General features: G+C 37.4%; 2 protein-coding genes across 8 annotated transcripts in view; one reads left to right on the forward strand and one right to left on the reverse strand.

The window, feature by feature from the left end:
* Positions 1–899, reverse strand: part of LOC125666401 (uncharacterized) — a 39,270-nt gene extending 38,371 nt beyond the window's left edge. The window contains exon 1 of the mRNA XM_056152063.1: positions 730–899. Within this exon, the coding sequence (XP_056008038.1) occupies positions 730–800 (71 nt within the window). The 5' untranslated portion in view covers positions 801–899. The remainder of the gene's footprint in view (positions 1–729) is intronic.
* Positions 900–923: 24 nt separating this feature from the next.
* The window catches only part of LOC125666886 (golgin subfamily A member 4-like), a 35,339-nt gene continuing 14,062 nt past the window's right edge, over positions 924–22,200 (forward strand). For 2 of the 7 annotated variants that reach the window (XM_056152067.1, XM_056152070.1), the window contains exons 1-15: positions 926–1,108; positions 2,050–2,232; positions 2,468–2,734; positions 4,343–4,390; positions 4,859–5,014; positions 5,578–5,727; positions 6,105–6,233; positions 6,910–7,186; positions 7,851–8,062; positions 8,259–8,378; positions 8,858–9,037; positions 9,188–13,658; positions 16,537–16,667; positions 17,308–17,505; positions 19,969–20,016. In XM_056152067.1, coding sequence (XP_056008042.1) covers positions 1,028–1,108; positions 2,050–2,232; positions 2,468–2,734; positions 4,343–4,390; positions 4,859–5,014; positions 5,578–5,727; positions 6,105–6,233; positions 6,910–7,186; positions 7,851–8,062; positions 8,259–8,378; positions 8,858–9,037; positions 9,188–13,658; positions 16,537–16,667; positions 17,308–17,505; positions 19,969–20,016 — 6,651 coding nt within the window. In that variant the 5' untranslated portion in view covers positions 926–1,027. Of the gene's footprint in view, positions 1,109–2,049; positions 2,233–2,467; positions 2,735–4,342; positions 4,391–4,858; positions 5,015–5,577; positions 5,728–6,104; positions 6,234–6,909; positions 7,187–7,850; positions 8,063–8,258; positions 8,379–8,857; positions 9,038–9,187; positions 13,659–16,536; positions 16,668–17,307; positions 17,506–19,968; positions 20,017–22,200 lie in introns of all 7 variants that reach the window. The other 5 variants (XM_056152066.1, XM_048900210.2, XM_056152068.1 and 2 more) reach the window with 3 other exon arrangements.

A 22,200-nucleotide genomic window follows, 5' to 3' on the forward strand; every position in this document is an offset into this window, starting at 1 on the left:
TACCTTCTCAACACTGAAGAGTTCCGATATACTACTTCATGACAATTTGTACTATGATTGAAAATACAGAACTTATTGGTTGACAATTACTTTGTACAAAGCATTTAAGCATAAAAATTAAAAGCAATAAAAAGAAAACTGTGTAATATTTAATCAATCTATTAGAAGGCGTCCTAAACTATCGGAACTCTTCAGTGTTGAGAAGGTAAAATATGAAATGGTGGCCGTTTGCAATGACTTCGAAAATAGCCAACTTGAATTACTGTGGGATTTACACCTTGTAAAGGTAAGAAATGCATGTTTCATTGTGATAGGGAGTTAATAGGATGTCTGAGGCGAAAAGTTGAAGCGGGCAAGAAATTCAATTTAACCCATTTTAATCGCAACAAGCGGCCGAAGTTCAGGCAAGATTTCCCGAATCACTTTATGTGACACTGGTCTGAGATTCGGAAGAGGCGTCAGTCCAAATATCCAGCCTCGACGAATCTCGCTGAGATTAGTATACCCCATATTGTTCCATTCTTGCGTTTGGCCACAAAATGCAAGTAAAGGAAAAATTAGGTAAAAATAGCTACCTGAAGTAGGTTTAAATACCTAGGTAGCTATAAGTAGCTACGTAGGTAGAACTAGTCTTTGGACTGGACCTGTTAATTTAATAATTACTACAATGTGAATACGGTCCCAACACGAGATCTGCAATTGAATCCAGGGGCCTAGGGGTTAGCTTACCAAATGGAACACTCCAAATTTTTCTGCATTAGTCCCAGAATACCTTGAATGGACTTCGTTCTTGAATCCATTCTCGACACACAATTCAGTTATTATTATTTTAACTTGACCAAAACATTGCATAAACCCATATCTCCCGCGTTCTAGTCTTTTCTTTGTTTTCAAACATTAGAGAGTTCGTTTTAAACATTTGTGTGATTATGATTTGAAACGTGTCAGGGCCATATGTACGCATGAAAATTGACAGATGAAGTAGTCGGCGATATGTTGTAGTACTGTTTATAATAGTTTTAAAATTATGTTTAAGAATTTAAAGAAAAAGTTGGAACAGGGCGTAGCGCAATCGCCTCTGCGAGGAGCTCTGAATGCCGTGACCAAGGTGCAATATAATGTTATGCCTTGCTAAGTTTATGTACTACGTGCATCTTTAAATATATATAGCCAATTTTACTTCCTCACATGCACGTGCTGCACATTAAATAAGTAGGACAAGCTATGAAGATCTATAGAACGCCACTGTCTGATTTTAGTGTGAAGTGAATGATCATACCCGTCATATTTGTAGTTCGAATTTCCTATGAAAAATTTATACTTTCATGATGAACATTCTTTGAAAATGAAGTATACACAGAGTTTTTGATTTTTCAGAAATATGAACTGACATTACTTAGCACTATATCGAATCCAATATCACTTTTATCTCTCCGAAAAAAATATAATTTGGATGACACAAAATACCTATTCTCCAATTGATTTGTAACGGGTGGGTTTGCCCAAATACTAACGGTACAACGATAAACAGGTTTATTCTTTTATTTCCGTTATACATTCATGGCTTACCGATAATTACAAATTGATTATGTAGATCTAGTCACTGTCTGTCACTCTTGTTCTCCACACAGTGCATCTCTTAACCTCTCCAGTCTCTACAATCTTCACTCTGCCCACTCTCTCCCATACGCAGCGTTATATATGTTTAAATTAACGTAAACAGACGGCCAGGCTATCCCGAGCCGGGACCTTTTGTAATGTAAACACGTGCAAAACTAACGTTATAATATTTATCCCGAGAATATGAGTATGTACAAGAATACACATAATAAAATCAGTGTATGAATTTAAACATAACGCATGAATTAGCTCCGTACGTCAAAATAAGGTACTTGTACACAATATATAATACATATTCAACAGTCCTACCACATTCGCTCATATATTAGACGTCAACCATCACAGATTTAACCATCAGTTGGTAATTTGTTTAATAACTCTCAGGATCTTCCACAGTAAAATTGTATAAATCTATATCTAATATTGCAGCAAACAGAAGAGGCATCTCCAAGCCCAGGGGAACCCATTGCAGAAAGTACACCAAAGAAAGAAAACAACGTAAACCAGAATTTGAATGCCGCAGATAATGTGGCGTCAGTGGGGGAGGGGGCCACCGTGGGGCAGCTGGTGGATATCCCCTTACAGGAGGAGAGTCCCAACACAACGAACGACGTAAGAAATCACAAACATTGCACATGTAGTACACGTCTCGCATGCCCAAATTTTCCTTTCCGTTTGATCTACTAGGTCAACATGCTCCAAATGAAAAATGCTAAAAAGTTATTTTTAAAAAAAACCATAAGTATAGATAAGTAAAATCTTATTAAGGTTGTTCGCAAAACACATGTAATCTGAAGGTGTTGTGCCTTTAGAATGATAATAGATTTTTTAATTATAAATATTATAGTTTTCCTCGGCTCTGTCCCAGTTGCCTGCAGATGACACGCCCCGAGCCGGTCGCTCACGGACATCATCCATCAGTTCTGTTACCAGTGACTCATTCTTCACAAACACAAGTTTTGGCCCACAGCATCACTATGCGTTACCGTCGGACGTAGAGAGTGAAGTGGAGGAACAAGTCTCCAGTCTGGACGCCTATAGCAAGGAAGACCTGTACCAGCTGATCCGGAAATATGAGAGGCGTTCCATCAGATACAAGTCCAAGTTCATGGAGGTATGGTATTAAGAGATGATATAGTCTTGTTTACTAATTGCGATACTTTTCAAATATCTGTTTTAATTCATTAGCTTTTTTCGGAGATCTTTTTATACGCCCGTCAAAGACGGGACATATTATGGTATGGTATGGTGTCATCCATCTGTCTGTCCTGACCTTGGAGGCAAAATGAACCATAAGCTCCTGACCAGGATCTTACAACTTGATGCATTCTCAGTTCAGTTAATGCTTCCCGAAAACGATTACAGTGCTGTGTATAAATGTACCTCAGTGCACTTCGCACCATATGACATCACAATAAAAACGACGTCACGAGGTACAAGTTCTTACAGTTGCATCGCGGGGAAAATGTCACAATAGTATGCCGTTATTTACTACCGTTATCAAGTGATAAGCAGTATACATGAAAAAATTTATTGTCAAATGCTTATCATATAATCATATATTATTTCTTTTTCAAATAGAATCACTCTGCATTTATCATATCTAGTTTGTGCGAAGGTGATGTTCATTTTATATTGTTACCTTGAAATCACCCCTATATAAGCTACAGGATTTTACAACTTGGTACATTTGATCACCATGATAAGAGGAAGATGTCTATTGTTTTTTTCAAGGTCAAAGGTCAAGGTTGTAGTATCAGTTAATAGGAAAACCTTGTACTGAATTATTGAGATTTTAGGCAGAATTCATCCTGGGATAGGACAGTCGAACTTATACACATACTCCTCAAGGTCAAAGGTCAACATAGTATCGCTTAGAAGGAAACTTTCTAGGCAGGATATAGACCGAACCGTTGGGGCTAGGACCGTCAAACTAGGTACACATACACCTTATGCCATGCAGAGGATGCCTATTATTTTCAAGGTCAAAGCCATAGTATCACTTAGTAGAAAAACCTTGATTTTATTACGGATACAGATATTGCCCTGAAATTTAGTCAAAAACTTCCTCTCAGAGGAATATAAGTTCAGTTTGCATTTCAGCTGGATTGGCACCATGACCTGCTTTAGGGGTAAAACTAGGTCAATTTTTCAGATTTTTTTTTTATGAATACAGGTATTGCTCTGATGTTTTTTCCCAACCTCCCTCTCAGAAATATACATAATCAGATCACACTTCATTTTGATTAGTGCATCGGTTTCTTGATTTTTTTTTCATTTATATGGATACAGATACAACTCTATTGCAATGAAGGTCTAACGGGCATATGTTGTACAGTTGGTGGTACTCTTGTTATATTAATGTACAATGTCAAATTTATATTTTATCTCATTAGAAAGCATTTAGAAGACTGCAAACTGCCTATGCCAATAACCAGATATCATTGATTGGACAGACCTGATTAACAAAATTTTATTTGCCATTGGTCCAATAATATCCTCTCTTTGTTGTATGATGTAATCTAAAAATGTCAACATCATGCATGTCTTAAAACTGCTTTGACTTTTATATATAGTACTGCAATGTGTTTTTTTTTTTATAATGTGTTAGATTTAGCTAGACCCTATACTTTTCATTAAAAAAAATAGATTTTGTTCATAAGATGATAATTTAAATTAACTGGTAAAATAAAGTATAATAATATACATGTATAATTTACAGGTTGCTAACATATATAAAGATGTTGTGAATGAAAGAGACAAAGTGAAGGTATGTGATTATTTTATGTAAACGTACATATAGTTAGATTTTGATAACTGAAAGAATAAATTCAAGTTCTGCTCTGATGATGCAATTCAGTTGAGTTCTGGCTTTGGACTTTGAAAATTGTCTTAAGCACGTGTTTTTCTGGACCTTTTTTCCTGTTAGAGCCTTGGACTTTGAAAATTTCAGACCAGCAGCTAATGATCTGATGGAAATGGGACTTTTGTTCCTGTTGATATGCCAGTGTATAGCTGTGCACCATTTTAATTGGCTATAGTGCAGGGCCATTCGTGCCATAACAACATCTAGTTTAGCTCGGAATTGAAATACCAGAATGAGCTCTTTCCTCTTTATGTGTATAAACCAGCTGGCGAATAATGATACATGTCTTTAAATCCAGTTGTTGGATAATTCTATGTGTCTTTAATCTGCTAATGATCCTCTCTGACTCTCTCTCTCTTTTTTTTTTTTTAGACCACACTGACCCAGACACAAGATCGAGCTTTCAGGAGGATATCGGAACTTAAGGAGCAGATTCAGCTCGACCAGCTCGCTAAGAAGGACCTGGAAGAGAATTACAGGCTGATGCTAGAGGAAAAAGATGAACATATTAAAGTCTTCAGGACACAGGTTTGTGAAAGCCAGGGTGAATATCCTAGTGCAGTCATGTGCTTAATATGTTCTCATATTATAGGGGCTTTTTTTTGTCCTGTTATTTTGGCTCAGATGCATGGAATACATTGTTATGACGTAGTGTGAATGAGCTCAAATTGCTTTATTGGTACTCTAGAGTAATGAATGAATTTAAATTCCCCAAGTTTTGAATTCATCAGTTACGATATGAGTGATTTGGGATGAAAATAAAACAGAGATTAAGAACAATTTCTTTATACTGTCTGAATTGGGGGAAGGGGGGCGAAGCAATGTATAATTATATTCAGTGAATGTAATGCAAGTGTGCATAGTAAGAGAAAAGTATAAAAGATATGGGGAAAAGAAAAATATTTCTAGAAAGCCTATATCTCGAAGAATATCATATACGGAAATTATCAATATCCGAGGCTAGGCCATTTTTCATGGTTCGTGGGTCATGTTCTTTGTTTGTGAAACAAACATGTATACTCAGTAATTGTATAGCATGGAGTATTTTGTGTTTGTGGTCTGTGAGATTAAGAAAGGTGCTGTTGCTGTAGGTGAGACTGTTAAGAGAAGGAAAGGAAATTCCACCAGAACTTGAAGAACAGTTAAAGAGTAAAAAGTCCCCCTCTAAGGCCCCTGTAACGGGGGGCCCAGGAGGGGACGGGAGAAAAGAAGACAGTGATGCACAACAGCTGACAGAAAAGGTAAGATTACGAAATCAATATTATGCAAGCAGTCTTTATCATGTTTATAACTGTACCCTGATCTCAGATAATACACTGTAGATCTGTTTTATATGCAGAGCTTTAATTTTTGTGCAAGTTTGCAATATTACATAGTCATTGATTTTACTTAAATTTAAATCATTTTTACTTATTTCATATATTCATTAGTACAAAATTTATTGCTTGTGGAAATTTCTTTTCATGGATTAATGACAAAAATATAAGTAAGACAATTTTTAAGAATCTGCATGTACATGTATGTTGGGTTGTTTTTTCTCTTTTTGTTGTTGCACACAGAAAATTGATTTGGTTTTTTTTTTTTTGTGATTTATTTAATTCTAAGTCCAATTTTGAAGGTCAAAAGATTGGAGGGTTTACTGAGTCGTTGTAAAGAGACGATTAGAGGCAATAAAGAGAAGTGTGTTCAGTTAGAGGAGGAGAACACTAAACTGACGAGTGAAATCAAAGAATTAACAAAACTTAAGGTATGTGTAGTCTTAATTAAATGGGCATGGACACGATATGAGCATAATCTTATATCAAATCGAAATTTGATGAATCCAATTTAAAATATTTTACATATCCATGTAACGTAAATCTATTAAAATTACGGAGAGGATTTATATAGGCAGTGCCTGCTGTCCAATCCTATTATGAATTACCATAATAAAATACTGTTTAAATTAAAATTTAATGTAAATCATAGAAAATACATGATGTCATAATCAATGGTGTCGCAGCATTGTAAGACAGAAAAATCTCACATAGCTGTCTCACATGGGTAAAGTCGATCTCACACTGGTGATAATGTGAGAAAGAAAAATCTCACATAGCTGTCTCACGTGGGTAAAGTCGGATCTCACACTGGTGATAATGTGAGACAGAAAAATCTCACATAGCTGTCTCACGTGGGTAAAGTCGGATCTCACACTGGTGATAATGTGAGACAGAAAAATCTCACATAGCTGTCTCACGTGGGTAAAGTCGATCTCACACTGGTGATAATGTGAGAAAGAAAAGTCCCACATGGATTGTCTCATATGCTAATGTGCGTCTCGCACTGATGCTAGTGCTAGAAAGAAAAACATTTTGCATATATGTCACACCTGGTAATACCTGTCTTACACTGGCACTAATAAGAGAAAATATTTTCCTGCTCAGGGTTCTACCAGTCCAGACCAGTTATCAAAACTTCAAAAGCAGGTCAAACAAGCTAGAGAGGTAATTGAGCAGTTGGAATCTGACAGAGAGCTTGCCATTGCTGAAGTCAAACAACAGGTGCATGAGGAAATTCAGGCTAAGGATGAGGAAGTTGTCAAGGCCAGGGAACAGGTGCAAATAAAAGATAGAGATTTGGTTCAGGCCCGCCAGCAGGTAGAACAATTCCAGCATGAGAATCAGGCATTCCAAGAAAAGATCGACAAATTAGAGAAAGCAGGTAAAAGTAAACAGTCATTTTTTTCCCCTTCCCAACTTTTCAAGAGAAAAATAGGCTCCCCCCCCCCCCCCCCCCACCCCCCCATATTTATGCCCTTTCTTTTTTAAGAAATCTATTTTGACTATATCCTGTATGTTAACTTAGACTTTGTCATATAGTTATAGAGGCATTTGTCATTATTTTTCTGCTACATTCTGAATCAAATTGGGCGATCCGTAGAATTTGACAGAAATGTTGTAGGGGACTGTAAGGTATACAAATTGGGAAGGGGGGGGGGGGGGGGGGCATATGACAGAAAGATAGAGAATAAAAGAGATAGACATTAAAAAGTATGCTATAGAAACTTTTGAAACACATGCAGGAAGAAAAGACGAGATTATTGTAAGATTCAAACTTATTCATTTGAATCTTTAAGAAAAAAAGAATAGAAGGAAATTTTGCCTTTCAACATTCAATATTAAACATGCTGGGGAATTTTCACTCATGTATATTTAAAAAGAAATTCCACCCAGTTTCACTTGAGTGAAACTAGAATTTAGAATTTTTTTACTTGTCTATTCGGGACAAGGGAGAATTAGGCGGAAACTTTTTTTTTCATAGTATGCAGTAAATGTATCGTTGGAATATGTTTTATAAACCCCCAAAATAATTATTTTTATTATAGCCAGAGAAAAATTGGAGAAATCGAGGGAGATCGTTAAAAGGCTGAAGGAAGAAAAACAGAAACTGCAGGTAGATATGGAGGAACAGATCCAAAAGATGAAAGCAGAGAGTCAGGAAAGGATCCAGAGCATTGAGAAAACCATGGATGAAGAGAAAGAGAGTTTGGTTCAGGAGCTGTCAAAAGCCAAGGCAGCAGCAATCAGCTGTATGCAGGTAACACACAGTGACAATCAGCTGTTTGACATACTAAATATTGAAGCCACGATGGAATCGGAGACAAAGTCATAGTTCCGATATTCCACATTATGAATTACATGTATTTGTGTTAAATCGATAATCCTGGGATGGAATTACTGCTCTGGTGAAAAGCTAAATGAGATTATAAATAGGAAATGTATTTCTTTGGTAGGAGGAGACAGAGAAGAACGTGGCCAGCCGAGTGCAGGCCTCAATGGAGGAGAGGGACCAATACTGGCACCAAGTACTACTGGATAAAGAGAAAGGTCATGCCGAGCTGTCAGAGACCAAGGTATGGAGTCTCACACTGTGTCCCCGGTTAGTGGTGCATACATTCATGCTACAGTGCATTTGACCAGTACAGTCACCAATATATACAGTAAAACATGCTCATAATGAAAACACTTGTAACAAACTCACGCTTACTGTGAAGTGATATTTATTCCCCTTGGAGAGGAAATAATGAAAATTTTATTGGATAAAATGAACTGTTTTTGGCTGGCCCTAGAGGTTCGCTATAACCGTGTTTGACTGTATAATGAAGTTTGGTTTTAGTGAACTGTTTTTGGCTGGTCCTGGAGGTTCGCTATAACCGTGTTTAACTGTATAATGAAGTTTGGTTACAACAAACTGTTTTTGGATGGCCCTGGAGGTTCGCTATAACTGCGTTTGACTGTATATTAAAGTTTGGTTATAATGAACTGTTTTTGGCTGGCCCTGGAGGTTTGCTATAATCGTGTTTGACTGTATGAAGTTTTGTATTTCTTGTAGGAAAAGGAACATACTCAGTTGATCAGACAGATGGAGGAGGACACAGCTCGTAAACTGGCAGAAAAAGAACAGGAAATGAGACTAGCAGTGGAGGAGAGAGACCTACAAAAAATGGCTACCCTGTCACAGCAGGACTCCCTCAGGGACCATCTCCAAAGTCAAGTGGATACACTCTCTTCTGTGAGTAGATTATCAACATCTATAGACTAAGATTCCATCGGTGCCAATTTTAGTAATGATGTGATAAATGTGCTTAATGTGAAGTACAAAACAAAGAAAGCATATCGATCTTATTTTCAATTCATTGGAACTACTTTTTATCTTCGTTAGGAAAAAGAAAGGCTAGAAGGAGAGTTGGTGGAACTTCAGAACACAGTTACGAAACTATCAGCAGAGGTAGAGACCAAGATCCAGAAAATACAGGATGAGGCAGCACACCAATTACAAACCCTGGAGGCCACTCACAAAACTGAGATGGATGCATCACTCCATGAGAAGGACCAACACTGGCAGGAGAAGCTTCAGGCCGTAATGGAGACTCACAATGTGCAGATGGCAGAGTTTACTCGTAAGCAGGAAGACGCCATGCAGGGTGCCAACTCAGAGCTAGAGGGTTATTACAAAGAACAGATTAAGTCCATGAAGTCAAACTATGAGCAGCTTCTGCAGGAGAGAGCACAGCAGGTGGAGGCCATGAATCTGTCAATACAGCAAGTCAAAGGGGAGAAAGAACATGTGGAGAGAGAGTTATCGGAGAAACAAGAGCAGTTAAAACACCACAATGTGGCGTACGAAGAGCTGTTGACAGAAAGTACTAATGCTCAGTCCAAAAAAGACGTTAGAATCGAAGAACTGGGGTTAGAATTGGAAACTTTGACTAAGAATATGGAAAAGTTAGGAAGAGATAAAAAGGATCTGGAGAATGACATTGTGAAAATGATAGAGCAGAAAGAAAATCAGGAAAAGAGTTATAGAGACAGGATCTCCGAGCTCACCCAGGAGAACAGTGACACCATGACAGCCATATCAGCGTCATCCGACGAGAGTATGAAAGCACTGACCAATCAGATAGAAGAGAAGGATCAGGAGATCACAGAACTGGTAGGGAAGTTACAGAAGGCAGAGCAAAAGGTTACAGAGCTGGATAAGCAGTGTGAAAAAGTGGAAAACAAACTCTCCCAATCTCACAAAGAGAAATCTTTCTTAGAAGAAAAGATCAATAGTTTTGAAGTGTCGTTATCGGAGTCCTTGAAATTAAATGACGATTTAAATCAGAAAGTGAAGGAGACTCAGGAGATGTTCACCTCCAACCAGCAGCAGCTTCAGCAGGAGAAATCCAGTCTAGACCAGAAGATCACGTCACTGCAGGAGGCTGTCAGTGATAGGGAGGAAGCCATTGTACAGAAGGAAGAGGAGGTCCACACCATGAAGAAAGTGGTGGAGGAAAACGCTGTATACATGAAAGAACTGGAGAGCAAAATGAAGGAGATGGAAACAGAGAAGCATGAACTGTCAGAAATTCTTGGAAGCAAAGAAGAGGAGATAAACCAACAGAAAGAAAAGTTTGATAGATTGAGAACAGAAGCCAAAACTAGACTGAAGGAGCTGAAGGACAGTTTAGATGAGAGTGGACAAAAGTATCAGGATTTGGAGATAGAGAGGAAGAATCTGATAGACAAACACAATGAAGAGCTGAGAGATGCTCAGCAGAGACTGGAAGAGGAAAGGGTGAACCACCAGAGGCTAGAGGTCAGCTTTCAAGCTCAGTCAGAGGAAATGACATCACAGCACAAAGAACAAGTGAACAAACTCAGAGAAGAATTCCAAGAGAAGCTAAAACAGAGAGAAGTAGAGTTTGAAGAGAAATTGACAGAGCTAACCAAACAGAAAGAACTGAATGCTGAGGATCTTATGCAGAACTTTGAAACGAGAAAGATACAAGAGATTGAACAGATTGAGGAAAATCACAAGAGAGAGGTGGAGAGTTTGGTTCAGGATTGGGAGAGAAAACTTCAGAAGGAAAAGGAAGAATTTGACAAAATACATGAAGGCCTGGTCAGTAAACACCAAGAGGAATGTGCCAGAATGACTGGAGACTACCAGGAAAAGATGGCCGAGGTACAGTCTAATCTAAAGCAGAGCATCGCACAGAAGGAGACAATGATCCAACATCTCAACTCAGACCTGAAATCTGCTCAGGAAAGTAAGGAGACTTTGTTGACAGAAATGACTGAGAGTCGCACTCATTTTGAGGAATCCAGCAAGAAAACTATTGAAAATTTGAATTGGAAACTTCAAGAAGCAGAAGACAAATTGGCAAAAATGGAGGAAAATATGAACAGTTTAGAAACAGAGAGGAACAGCCTTGTAGAAAGCAAAGCACTGTCTTCATCCAAGTACCAAGAAGAGATAAATTCATTAAGAGAATCTGAGCAAACGAACAAAGAGAATTTGGCAGCTTTAGAGGAACAGGTGAAAGACTTAAGTCAGCAACTTTACACAGTGTCCGAGAAACATGAAAAGGAGACATCAGAAAAAGATCAACAAATTAAAAACCTAGAAGATGAAATAGACCAGGTTACCAACACAAACAGATCCATGGAGGAAATGTTGAAAGAAGTGAATGAAACTTCTCAAACTAAAGGTGAAGACTTGCAGGAAAAGGAGACTAAAGTCAAAGAATTGGAAAATAAATTAGCAGAGAAAGAACAAGAATTGACTCAGAAGTTAGAGCAGATTCAACACCAGTGCAATCAACAGATCGAGAAAATACAAATGGAGAAATCAAAAGGTGAACAAGAGTATGAAAAGAGACTATCAGAAATGTCTGAAAATGACACGGAACTGCAGGCAATTCTGACTCAGCTGAACAGTAAGGTTAGCCATACAGAGGAGAAACTTCATGATTGTATTCAGCAGTACGAGTCCCAGATAGAGGAATACAAGCACAAACTAGAACAGCAGGAAGAGAGTGGGAAACTGGAGATTCAGAAAGTGGATGAACAGTGGAAGAATAAGATGCAGGAGCTGAAGCAGAAGTACATGGCCAAACTAAAGGAGTTTCAGAAGGAGAACCAGACCAAGGTCAGTTCAATGTCGCAGGAGTCGGGGGAGGTTCGGCAGAGATTGACAGAGTTAGAGACAGAGCTGGCCCAGGAAAGGACAGATAAAGAGGCCATGTCAGAAGAACTGACTCACGCCAACACCAAATTACTACAGCTGGAGGAGACGTCCGGGGAGTCCAAGTTGGCTATCGTAGACCTGGAGAAGAAGATTCAGGAGTTTGAGAAGGTGGCGGAGGAGAAAGATCAAAGAATCTTGCAGTTACAAGGACGGATCCAAGAATTGGAGTCTTTGGTTGCTGCAAAGGAAAATGAGGTCAAGGACTTCAGGTTGTGTGTGGAAGAGAAAGATAAAATATTGAGTGAAAAGGAAGTGAGGGTTGAACAGTTAAGTGAGAGAGTGGGTGAGTTGGAAAGTTTGTTGAAGGAAGAAGGTGTGTTGAGTGGGGAATTAAAGAAAGAACTATCAGAGGTTAATAATCAGCTGACTCAGCTGAAATCTGAGTCTGAACAGCTTCAGAGTGAAAAGTCAGTATTGGTCAGTGATTTGAAAGGTCAAGGAAATACACTTACTGAATTACAAACCAAATTATCTGACATTGAAGCAGAGAAAAGCAAATTGCATGAGGAGTATGAGGCTAGGTTGTGTAATGTACAAAACTCTAAAGAACAGTTAATTGAGACGGAGAAAACTGTTCTTCAATATGAACAAAATATTAGTGATTTAAAGAGTGAAGTAGAAAAATTAGTGACAGAAAACAATACATTGAAGATTTCAGTCACGGAATTGTCTGACACAGACGCTAAACGTGGAGAGGAGTTATCTAGTATGGGTGAAAAATTAGAGAGTCTGATGAAAGAGAGAGAAGTGATAACTGAACAATTTAAACAGGAGATATCAGAGCTTCAGGAGAAGCATTCCCTAGAGTTAGCCGCTATGTCTTCCAAACTGGAGTCTGAAAATTCCAAAATAGCCGAATACAAGAAAAAGGCAGAGGCATACGTAGCAAACATTAAGAAACAGAGTCAGGAGGGGAGCGAAAACATCAAAATGGAACTGGAGAAAAAGGTAGAAGGTCTGATGGTGGAGAAGGAAACTGTGGAGGAGCAGATGAAACAGGAACAGGCAAAGGGTGACGAATTGGAAAGACGGATATTGGAGTTACAATCCCAAGTGCAGAGTTTGTCAGAGGAGAGGCAGAATATTGTTGAACAGTTCGACAAAGAAAAGTTGCATTTGTTGACTTTACATGAACAAGAGATTAAAAACCGTGAGTCTGTGATAGCTGAACATGTTCAGAAAATGGAGGTGATGCAAGGGAGTGAAAATTCTGTGAAAAACAAGTTTGAGGAGGCAGCTTCAAAGGAAAGAGAGATGTCGAAAACCATAGACAGTCTGACACAGGAAAACTCCGCCTTGTGTGAATCCTTATCTCAGTTAAACAGGGACCATTCTGAGGAACTGAATTCTTTGAAATCCAGAAATGAGGAGTTGGATTCGTCATTGAAGAAATTGCAACAAGAGTATCAGGATTATAAAGTCAGCTCTGACCAGCAGACCAAGTCCTCTTCCTCCGGTCAGAAAGAGGAGCTACAGAAGATGAAGGTCCACTACGAGGAGATGTTAGAGGATCGGGAAAACGATCACACATCCAAGATCAAACAACTCGTCAAAGAGTTCCACCAGAAAGTGGCGGAGAAGGAGAAGGAGTTTGAGACCACTTTCTCCGAGGCCCTCAGTAAGAGATTCTATAAATGTTTTGTCTAATTCTCTGAGCCCCTCAGTAAGAAATTCTATAAATGTTTTGTCTAATTCTCTGATGCCCTCGGTAAGAGATTCTATAAACACCTTGTCTAATTCTCTGATGCCCTCAGTAAGAAATTCTATAAACACTGTTTAATTCCCCGAGGCCCTCGGTAAGAAATTCTATAAATGTTTTGTCTAATTCTCTGAGGCCCTCGGTAAGAGATTCTATAAACACTGTCTAATTCTCCGAGGCCCTCAGTAAGATATTCTAAAAACAATGTCTAATTCTCCGAGGCCCTCAGTAAGAGATTCTATAAACAATGTCTAATTCTCCGAGGCCCTCAGTAAGAGATTCTATAAACAATGTCTAATTCTTCAAGGCCCTCAGTAAGAAATTCTATAAACACGGTCTAATTCTCAGAGGCCCTCAGTAAGAAATTCTATAAACAATGCCTAATTCTCCGAGGCCCTCAGTAAGAGATTCTATAAACAATGTCTAATTCTCCGAAGCCCTTAGTAAGATATTCTATAAATAATGTCTAATTCTCCGAGGCCCTCAGTAAGAAATTCTATAAACACGGTCTAATTCTCCGAGGCCCTCAGTAAGATATTGTATAAACAATGTCTAATTCTCCGAGGCCCTCAGTAAGATATTGTATAAACAATGTCTAATTCTCCGAGGCCCTCAGTAAGATATTCTATAAACAATGTTTAATTCTCTGATGCCCTCGGTAAGATATTCTATAAACACTGTCTAATTCTCTGATGCCTTCGGTAAGAGATTCTATAAACACTCTGTCTAATTCTCTGATGCCTTCGGTAAGAGATTCTATAAAAACTTTGTCAAATCGTAATACAATCATGCATAATGACTTGTTTTACTCCAGTCATTTGGACTTTAAAGGTTTACAATTGTAATATGTAAATAAAGTATCAAAATTACTATTATGTATGTGTGTGTGTGTGCAGAAAATCTCTAGGTTTTTATTCAAAGGAGAAGAATTTTAAAATTTACTCAAACACTACTCCATTGATTTTATGGTCAGCAATGTAGTTGCCAAATTTAATGTCATAGAATTCATATCCTAGGTCAAGTCTTGGGTTTTACTGCTGTTTTGCAACCAATCGGAGGGAATTACTTAAGTTTATATTTCATGGCTACTCATAAGAGAGTCTTGTAATTTTACTCCTTAAATCATGGTCACATCATTAATAGATTTTTAGCTCTTCTGAGCCGAAGGCTCAAAGAGCTAATCATATGGCCTTATGTCTGGCGTGCGGTGTGCGTCAACTTTTTGGAAAAAGGGCTATATCTCAAGAACCCCTTGGCCAATTTTTGTCAAATTTATCACAGGGTATCCTTGGCCCAAGGGCTTTCATTTGTAATAAAATTAGGGTTGTGATCCTTTAACAAGGGGAGATAATTGGGAAAATGCAAACAAAAGTAGTGGTTGCTAAAAAATCTTCTTCTCAAGAACCACTGGGCAAATTATCACCAAACTTATGCATAAGGATGAGGATAGGTTGTAGATAAAAAATTGTTCAAGGCATCATCCTGGGGCAAAGGGTACGGTCTCAAGGTCACTTCAAAGTTGACCTTAAATTTTGTTTTGTTAAAACTTTGATATTTTGCTTAGTATAAGGACTAGGATCATCAAATTTTGTCAGTTGATGCATCTTAGGACCTAATATCATGTTGTCTCAAAAGTAGGTCATGGTGACCTACTTTTTGAATTTGGCAGGTAATTATTATTAAATGGATTTTGATGCATATCTTGGACACTTTTGAGCCTATGATCATCAAAAGTTGTCAGTTGATGGATCATGGGACCTTAAACTGCGTCATGTGAAAAGTATGCCACCATGACCTACTTTCTCAATTTTATGGCTAATCATTTATGAATACATTTTAGGTTGTTATTTCAGATACCGAGAGGTTTAGAATCATCAAACCTTGTAAGTTGATGCGTCTAGAGGCCTCGAAACATATTTATAAAAAAGTAGGTCACAGTGACCTACTTTTGAATTTTGCAGACATTCAAATTTCACATTTTCAATTTTAGATGCATATTTTGGACACTATGAAAGCTAGGATTATCAAACTTTGTCAGTTGATGCATCTTGAGTCTTCATAGTTTGTTGACCAAAAAGTAGGTCACTGTGACCTACTTTTGGAATTTGACGGCTATATTTTAATATTTCAGATACTATTTGACTTACAATTATCAAACTTTGTGAGTTGATGGGTCTTGAGTCTTCAGAGTGTGTCGACCAAAAAGTAGGTCACTGTGACCTACTTTTGGAATTTGACGTTTATATCTGAATATTTCAGATACTATTTGACTTCAATTATCAAACTTTGTCAGTTGATGCATCTTGAGTCTTTGGAGTGGGTCGACCAAAAAGTAGGTCACTGTGGCCTTCTTTTGGAATTTGACGGCTATATTTGAATACTATTTGACTTGTTAGTTGATGCATCTTGAGTCTTCAGTGTGTCGACCAAAAGTAGGTCACCGTGACCTACTTTTGGACAGTTACATTTAAATTTTCAGGTACTATTTGACTTAACATCATCAAACTTTGTTAATGATAAATTGATGAATCTTGGTTAGTGAGAATTTTTGCCTGTTCTACAATGTATCAGAAGAGTGATTCTAGGCCCATGGGCCTCTTGTTAATGTTTTTGTTTGAAATTCATCCTGAAAATGTAATTAAAGTGATAATTATCAAAGAATATATTAAGCTTTGCAGTATGTAAGCATAATCTGTACCATATACATACTTTGCCATCAAATTCATTCCTTGAGAATCCTCTTCAGATCTGTACATAATATAGCTTACTGTACATGTGTTTCCTTCTGATACGACAGACAAGTCACATGTCGGGGAGGACAGGCTATTATTAGAACACAAACAAGTGGTGGAGGAGCTGACTCGCGATCTCCAGGAGAGGGACGACAGAATCGACGAGGTCACATTGGAGTATGAAGCCAAATTAAAGGTAAAATACATGTAGGGCAAAAAGTCACTGGGAATTTTACTTGTTACAAACAATTTGATTGGTTTATCTCACTGTATCAACATTCTTTAAATTGTATAAACAAAATTACCCGTAGTCCCGCTATATGATGTTATAGTAATGACGTCACAATATGTTTACTAGCCGTTCAATTTCCATTTTGTTGGTACAGTGATATTGGTCCACGTCATATAAAATTCAATTAGAATTATCCATCAAATAATATCAAACCCCGTTTAGTGAATTAAATTATATGGAATGAAAGTAATTTTTATTTGTTTTATAGGATACAAAGTAAGTTTGGACAGTTTACGCAATTTTATAAACCGCTTCATGGTTTATAATGCGTAAACTGCCCCAACATACTTTATATCATATAAAACAAATGAAAATTACTTTCATTCCTTAATAGATGTCCAGTAAGCAGGGACTCGTGTGTCATTCAGGTTTCAAAGTTTTAAGTTAAAAGTGCTGATAATTTTGTAACTGGACTTGTTAAGTGTTCTTCATGAAAATTGTTACCTTTGAGTCTGTAATCTTAACATTCAAAAAGGTTTGTAAGAGTTTGTCTAACATAGTACATCTTTCACTGTAGAATATAAAACAAAGGTTTTTGTTTTAGGAGCAGAGAGATGAGTCTTCATCTAAGATCACTCAGTTACAACAAGATTTGACAGAGTCCAAACAGCAACACCAGATGGAGCTGTACGAAATGGAGGAGAGGCTTAAACAAGCTCAACAGAGGGCACTGCAGCAGCAGGAAGTGGTTCATAAAGAGGAAGTGAGTGCTCTCTCTCAGGAGTGGAACTCGGAGAGGAAGGTAATGGATTAGATGATTGGAAGTTTATACACACACCAACACACACACACAGTGTCTCCTCGGTATATTGCCGCCCCCTCATACCGCCATCAAAATGTGTAGAACGGATTCCCATTTACAATAAAGAAAAACCAATATACAGTGGAGCCTCGGTAATCCGGACGCCATTAATCCAGATGCTTCACCTTCCGGACGATTTTTCTAGGGAACGGAATTTTTATACATTATTTTGCATCATTAATCTGGAAATTCGGACAGTCACTTTTTACAACAAAACGTTATAATGCATTGAAAATTGTACCGTTAATCCGGACGGTAATTTTGTTTAGGGAAGGTCTGTGTCGTACAATTTTAGCAAGGCGTAAATTATAAAGAAAACAAGCCAAACTGTCTAATTGAAGCGATTACCTGTACCCTGTCAACACCTCCCTATAATAAAGGTGGTGTGTGATGATATGTCAGGTAGATAGCAAGTGCCCAATCAAGACATTGTATTGCCAATTTTCGCACATAAGATCTTTATTGCGTGTAGTGTTGAATTTTGTAAATACATTTGTTGCATATTATTTTATAGTCTTGATCAATAGCCTAATAGTATTAATAAATTAAACATCATGCCTTAATGATAATTTTTAAACTGCTACACATATCAGTTGTACTGATTCGAAAATTGATTGTCGGCTTATGCAAATCTAAAGAGTGTAGATTATACTTCTAGATTCTGGATTTTATACTGTTCATTGGCGTGAAATATACATGTATGTTCATGCACATGTATATGTAGTAAGTTTTTAACGTTTAGAATGGCACGCATGTAGAATGTACCTATGTACGATTGAATCAATCGTACACAGGTACATTCTACATGCGTGCCATTCTAAATTGTTATGATGTAATAGAGCTTTATTGCTTTCGAATTTTTAAAATCTGGGTAGAAGTGAAAATGAAAATAAAATTTTGTATGTACCCGTAAGGTTAGTTTCACCCGAGTTTTGTTCTTTATTATCGCATCATGGAAATAATAGGTGCGTGTGGCTAGATCAAAGCAGTAGTAGGTCTTGATATTATGAGCTTAAATGATTTTATTCTCCCGATATTGTCTTGGATAATTATAGAATAAGAAATATAAATTCTGGCAGATTGAATTTTGGTTAAAGAATGTTGTCAACTGACATGATAATCACGAAATTCTTATATCAACTTTGGATGATGAAGATTATTTTAACAGACCGCCGAACCCGTGAATCGTGACAGATGGAAACCGGCCTCTTTAAGAAGTAAAAGTGTGATGAAATGTTTGAAGTGTAAATGATTATGTTAGTTACTAATGATTTATTTACTTATAGTTACATATAGTGCTTCATTATTTGTTTTAGTGCATACGGTACACAGTTTTGTATATTTATTTGTAGGGCTCATATATATGTACAATTTAAGAACAGGCAAATACACGGAACAGGTACATTAAATTTTAGTGCTTTGAAATACATGTAAATGTTAACATTATCATAATGCAAATGGTCAAATCCAATGATAGAATGTGTTTAAATCACTATGCATCAATAAAGTAGGCATATATTGGTTACTTATGTAAAGATAGAAAATATGCAATTCAATTATCCGGACGCTTCATTTATCCGGACGGTTTTGCTGGGAACCAAAGTGTCCAGAATAACGAGGCTCCACTGTAATGCCAAACAAACACGATATAACATCAAACTTGTCTATGGCCATCCGCCACCCATTTTCAGGCACAAAAGGCCAAATTGCCTTTATACATCCCCCCCATCCCCCGCCCCTGATAACAATGCCATTGACCAGGGATCAGAAGCCATAATTATACATAATTGGCCTGTCCTGTAAATCAACGAATCTAAATTTAGTGCTTCATGAAAACAGTCAAGTACAGGTAATTGCAATAACATATTAATGATTTAAAAATTGTCTCAGAAATTGTCCAGTAAAATTGCCCATGCTTAAACAACGGAGAAACAACTATCAGCTGGTGTAGATTTTGTGTACCATGTGACCTTTGTGTGTATTGAGGTGTGTGACGTCATATTTCTGTGTTTCAGGACAAAAGTTGCACCCATTTCATGCATTTGTCAACCGCTCAATGTATTTAGTCATCATAGAACTTACTATGACACAAAAACAGGCGATGTACCGAGGTGACACTGTGTATAATGTATATACATGTATAAATAATTTATTGAGTATGTGTGTATTATATTCAACAGTCATAAATGATAATTTCTGTTTGTCGAGGTTTGAGTTAAAAACCAACAAGTTGAAACTTTTTCAATTGCAACTAGTTGATGTTTTATCTAAGCTGCTCATTGTGATTTTCAGTTAATTTTTATTTGTTTATTTGTTCCCACAATTCTTTTTTTAAAAAAAAACAATTTAGCACCCACCCACCCAAAACTTTTAAGTGAACTGCTTTCATTATGGTTGTTATAGCAGGTGCCCCTGCTGCATGCCAGTGGACCGAGTGTCATAGAACCACAGGTAGAGTTCATTTGCACTGTGTGGAATACCTTTTTAGGTCACCCAAGTTTGTGGTGACCTATTTGCAACCGTTCCTATTCGTCGTTATTTGTTGGAAGATTTAAACTTTAGAACATATTTCACTTTTCTGAAATTTTACAAGTTTTGTGATACAGAATCTCTGGTTGCAGAAGAACAAAGATGGTGATTTTTAAGGTATCTTTCTGCTTGTGGCCAGAAGGACCCATTTCACAACTATACAGATACAAAAAAAAGTAGGCGGGACCTAATCAAAATAGCTGTTATTTAACGGGAGTGGCCAGGGTCTACCTAGGTGCTATTTTCTATACGTAGGGGAATACACAGAAAATAAAATATGATAGAAATCTACGTATAGTACGTATCCTACAGTGTATGTGTGAAAGTGAGAATAAAAATATATTATTTTATTTCTTTAAATTATTAAATTTAATTTGAAATTATCACCGATTCCTGTCCAAAAATAGCACTGTACAACCACTATCAATGATGAACGATATTTATTTGTTTTGGTGCTTTTGGCCGCGATGATGGTCGGGGGCTACCACAGAGCCGCCCCCTCAACAATCAATCAATCGTGACGGCCCCAGGTGGGCGAATTGTGCACCAGGTAAACAACATCACCAATGCAAATACAATAAATCAATCAATAAATCAATCAATTAATAGTACAAGAATTAGATAATCAATCAATCAATAGTCTGACAATTCAATGTCAACAATAATTCGATCATTCACTGACAGCAATTCAATCATCAATCAATACTGCAAATTTTCAAGTTCATGGCATCTCCATTGACCTGCCGCTTGAATAACTTCAGCTGGCATACCTTGTTTTACGAGTGTAGTTGCTGCGCCAATGCGAAACGAGTGGGATTTGAAACAAATTTGTCCCAGCTAAATTAAGCGAGCGTGACAAAACTGAGGTAAATTGGTAACGAGTAAGAAGCTGACCAGAGTAATGACAAAATAATGGCCCCGCTTTCGGTGCCCTAACCTCCATATAATCGTGCATGACCTGTATTGGACAAACAATTCCAATCATCTTATGTACATCTTATTGTGGTGCCACTTCCTAATTGATCAGTTTTCGAATATCTAATGTGAATTGTTAAATGGTTAGTGTGCAGGGAAATGTCCCCAGTCAGTAAAACCCGATCAACAGAATTCATTTGCCCTTTGACAAAGCAAATTCCGCTATCCTAAGCAACATCTGTTGCTTAGTTTGAGGTTGCCATATTTTGTTTTATTGGGCCACTATCACTGTATGTAATTCTCAATAACTGTGTTTTACTGTATCTAGACTGAGTGCATAGCTATCTACCAAATTTGTCAATTTCATGACCCGAGGGTCAGGGATTAAGAAATTAGTATAAGGTTTAATTTGTCTTCAAGTGAAAATGCTTTTAATCTTTTAGATATCTTCTTTGTCTAGTACAGCAAAGTCAAAAGTTTTTAAAAAGTGGTCATGTGACATATCATTAGAAAGGTAATAAAAAGTGTGCTTAGCTAGGGTAACCCCGGGGACGGGATGAGATGGGTTGGATCACCAAGTTGAAACTCGAATTCTTGATAGAAAATCTGGGATGATCAATATGCTTCTAGTGATGTGGTCACTTCCAATCACAATGAAATCAACAGATGAAAACGCCCACTTGGTACGCCAGTCACAAGTAAACTGGTCCTCCTATATGATACTCAGGTGACTGTGAAGGCCCGTCGGTCTCTTTCTGTCCATTTCATTATTTAGCTTCTTAGTGTCTGGTTGGAGTATTTATTCATGCTAACCTACCATTATTTGTACTAATTACATTTATTCATACTAACCTACCATCATTTGTACTAATCACTCTGTCTCTTTATTATTGTAATTGTTATATACATGTACCAGTGTTTTGATCTGCATGTACTTCTACTGTTTACAAGTTTATATCCATGGTTGAAAGGGGGAGGGTGATTCTCTTGATCTGTGTGTTTTTTCTCTCTGTCTAATATGAACGACAAGTTTAAGCTCAATTTCAAATCAAGATGAGGGTTATATTTTCATTTAATATATATAGTTTGCATTCGACCTTTGGTGATCAGCTAATCTGTATTTTAAGCTACAGCTTTCTATGTAAGTTACAACTTTCTATATAAGCTTCAGCTAGCTACAGTACAGGCCAC

This window comes from Ostrea edulis, chromosome 10 (genome assembly GCF_947568905.1).
Source record: "Ostrea edulis chromosome 10, xbOstEdul1.1, whole genome shotgun sequence".
NCBI lineage: Eukaryota > Metazoa > Mollusca > Bivalvia > Ostreida > Ostreidae > Ostrea > Ostrea edulis.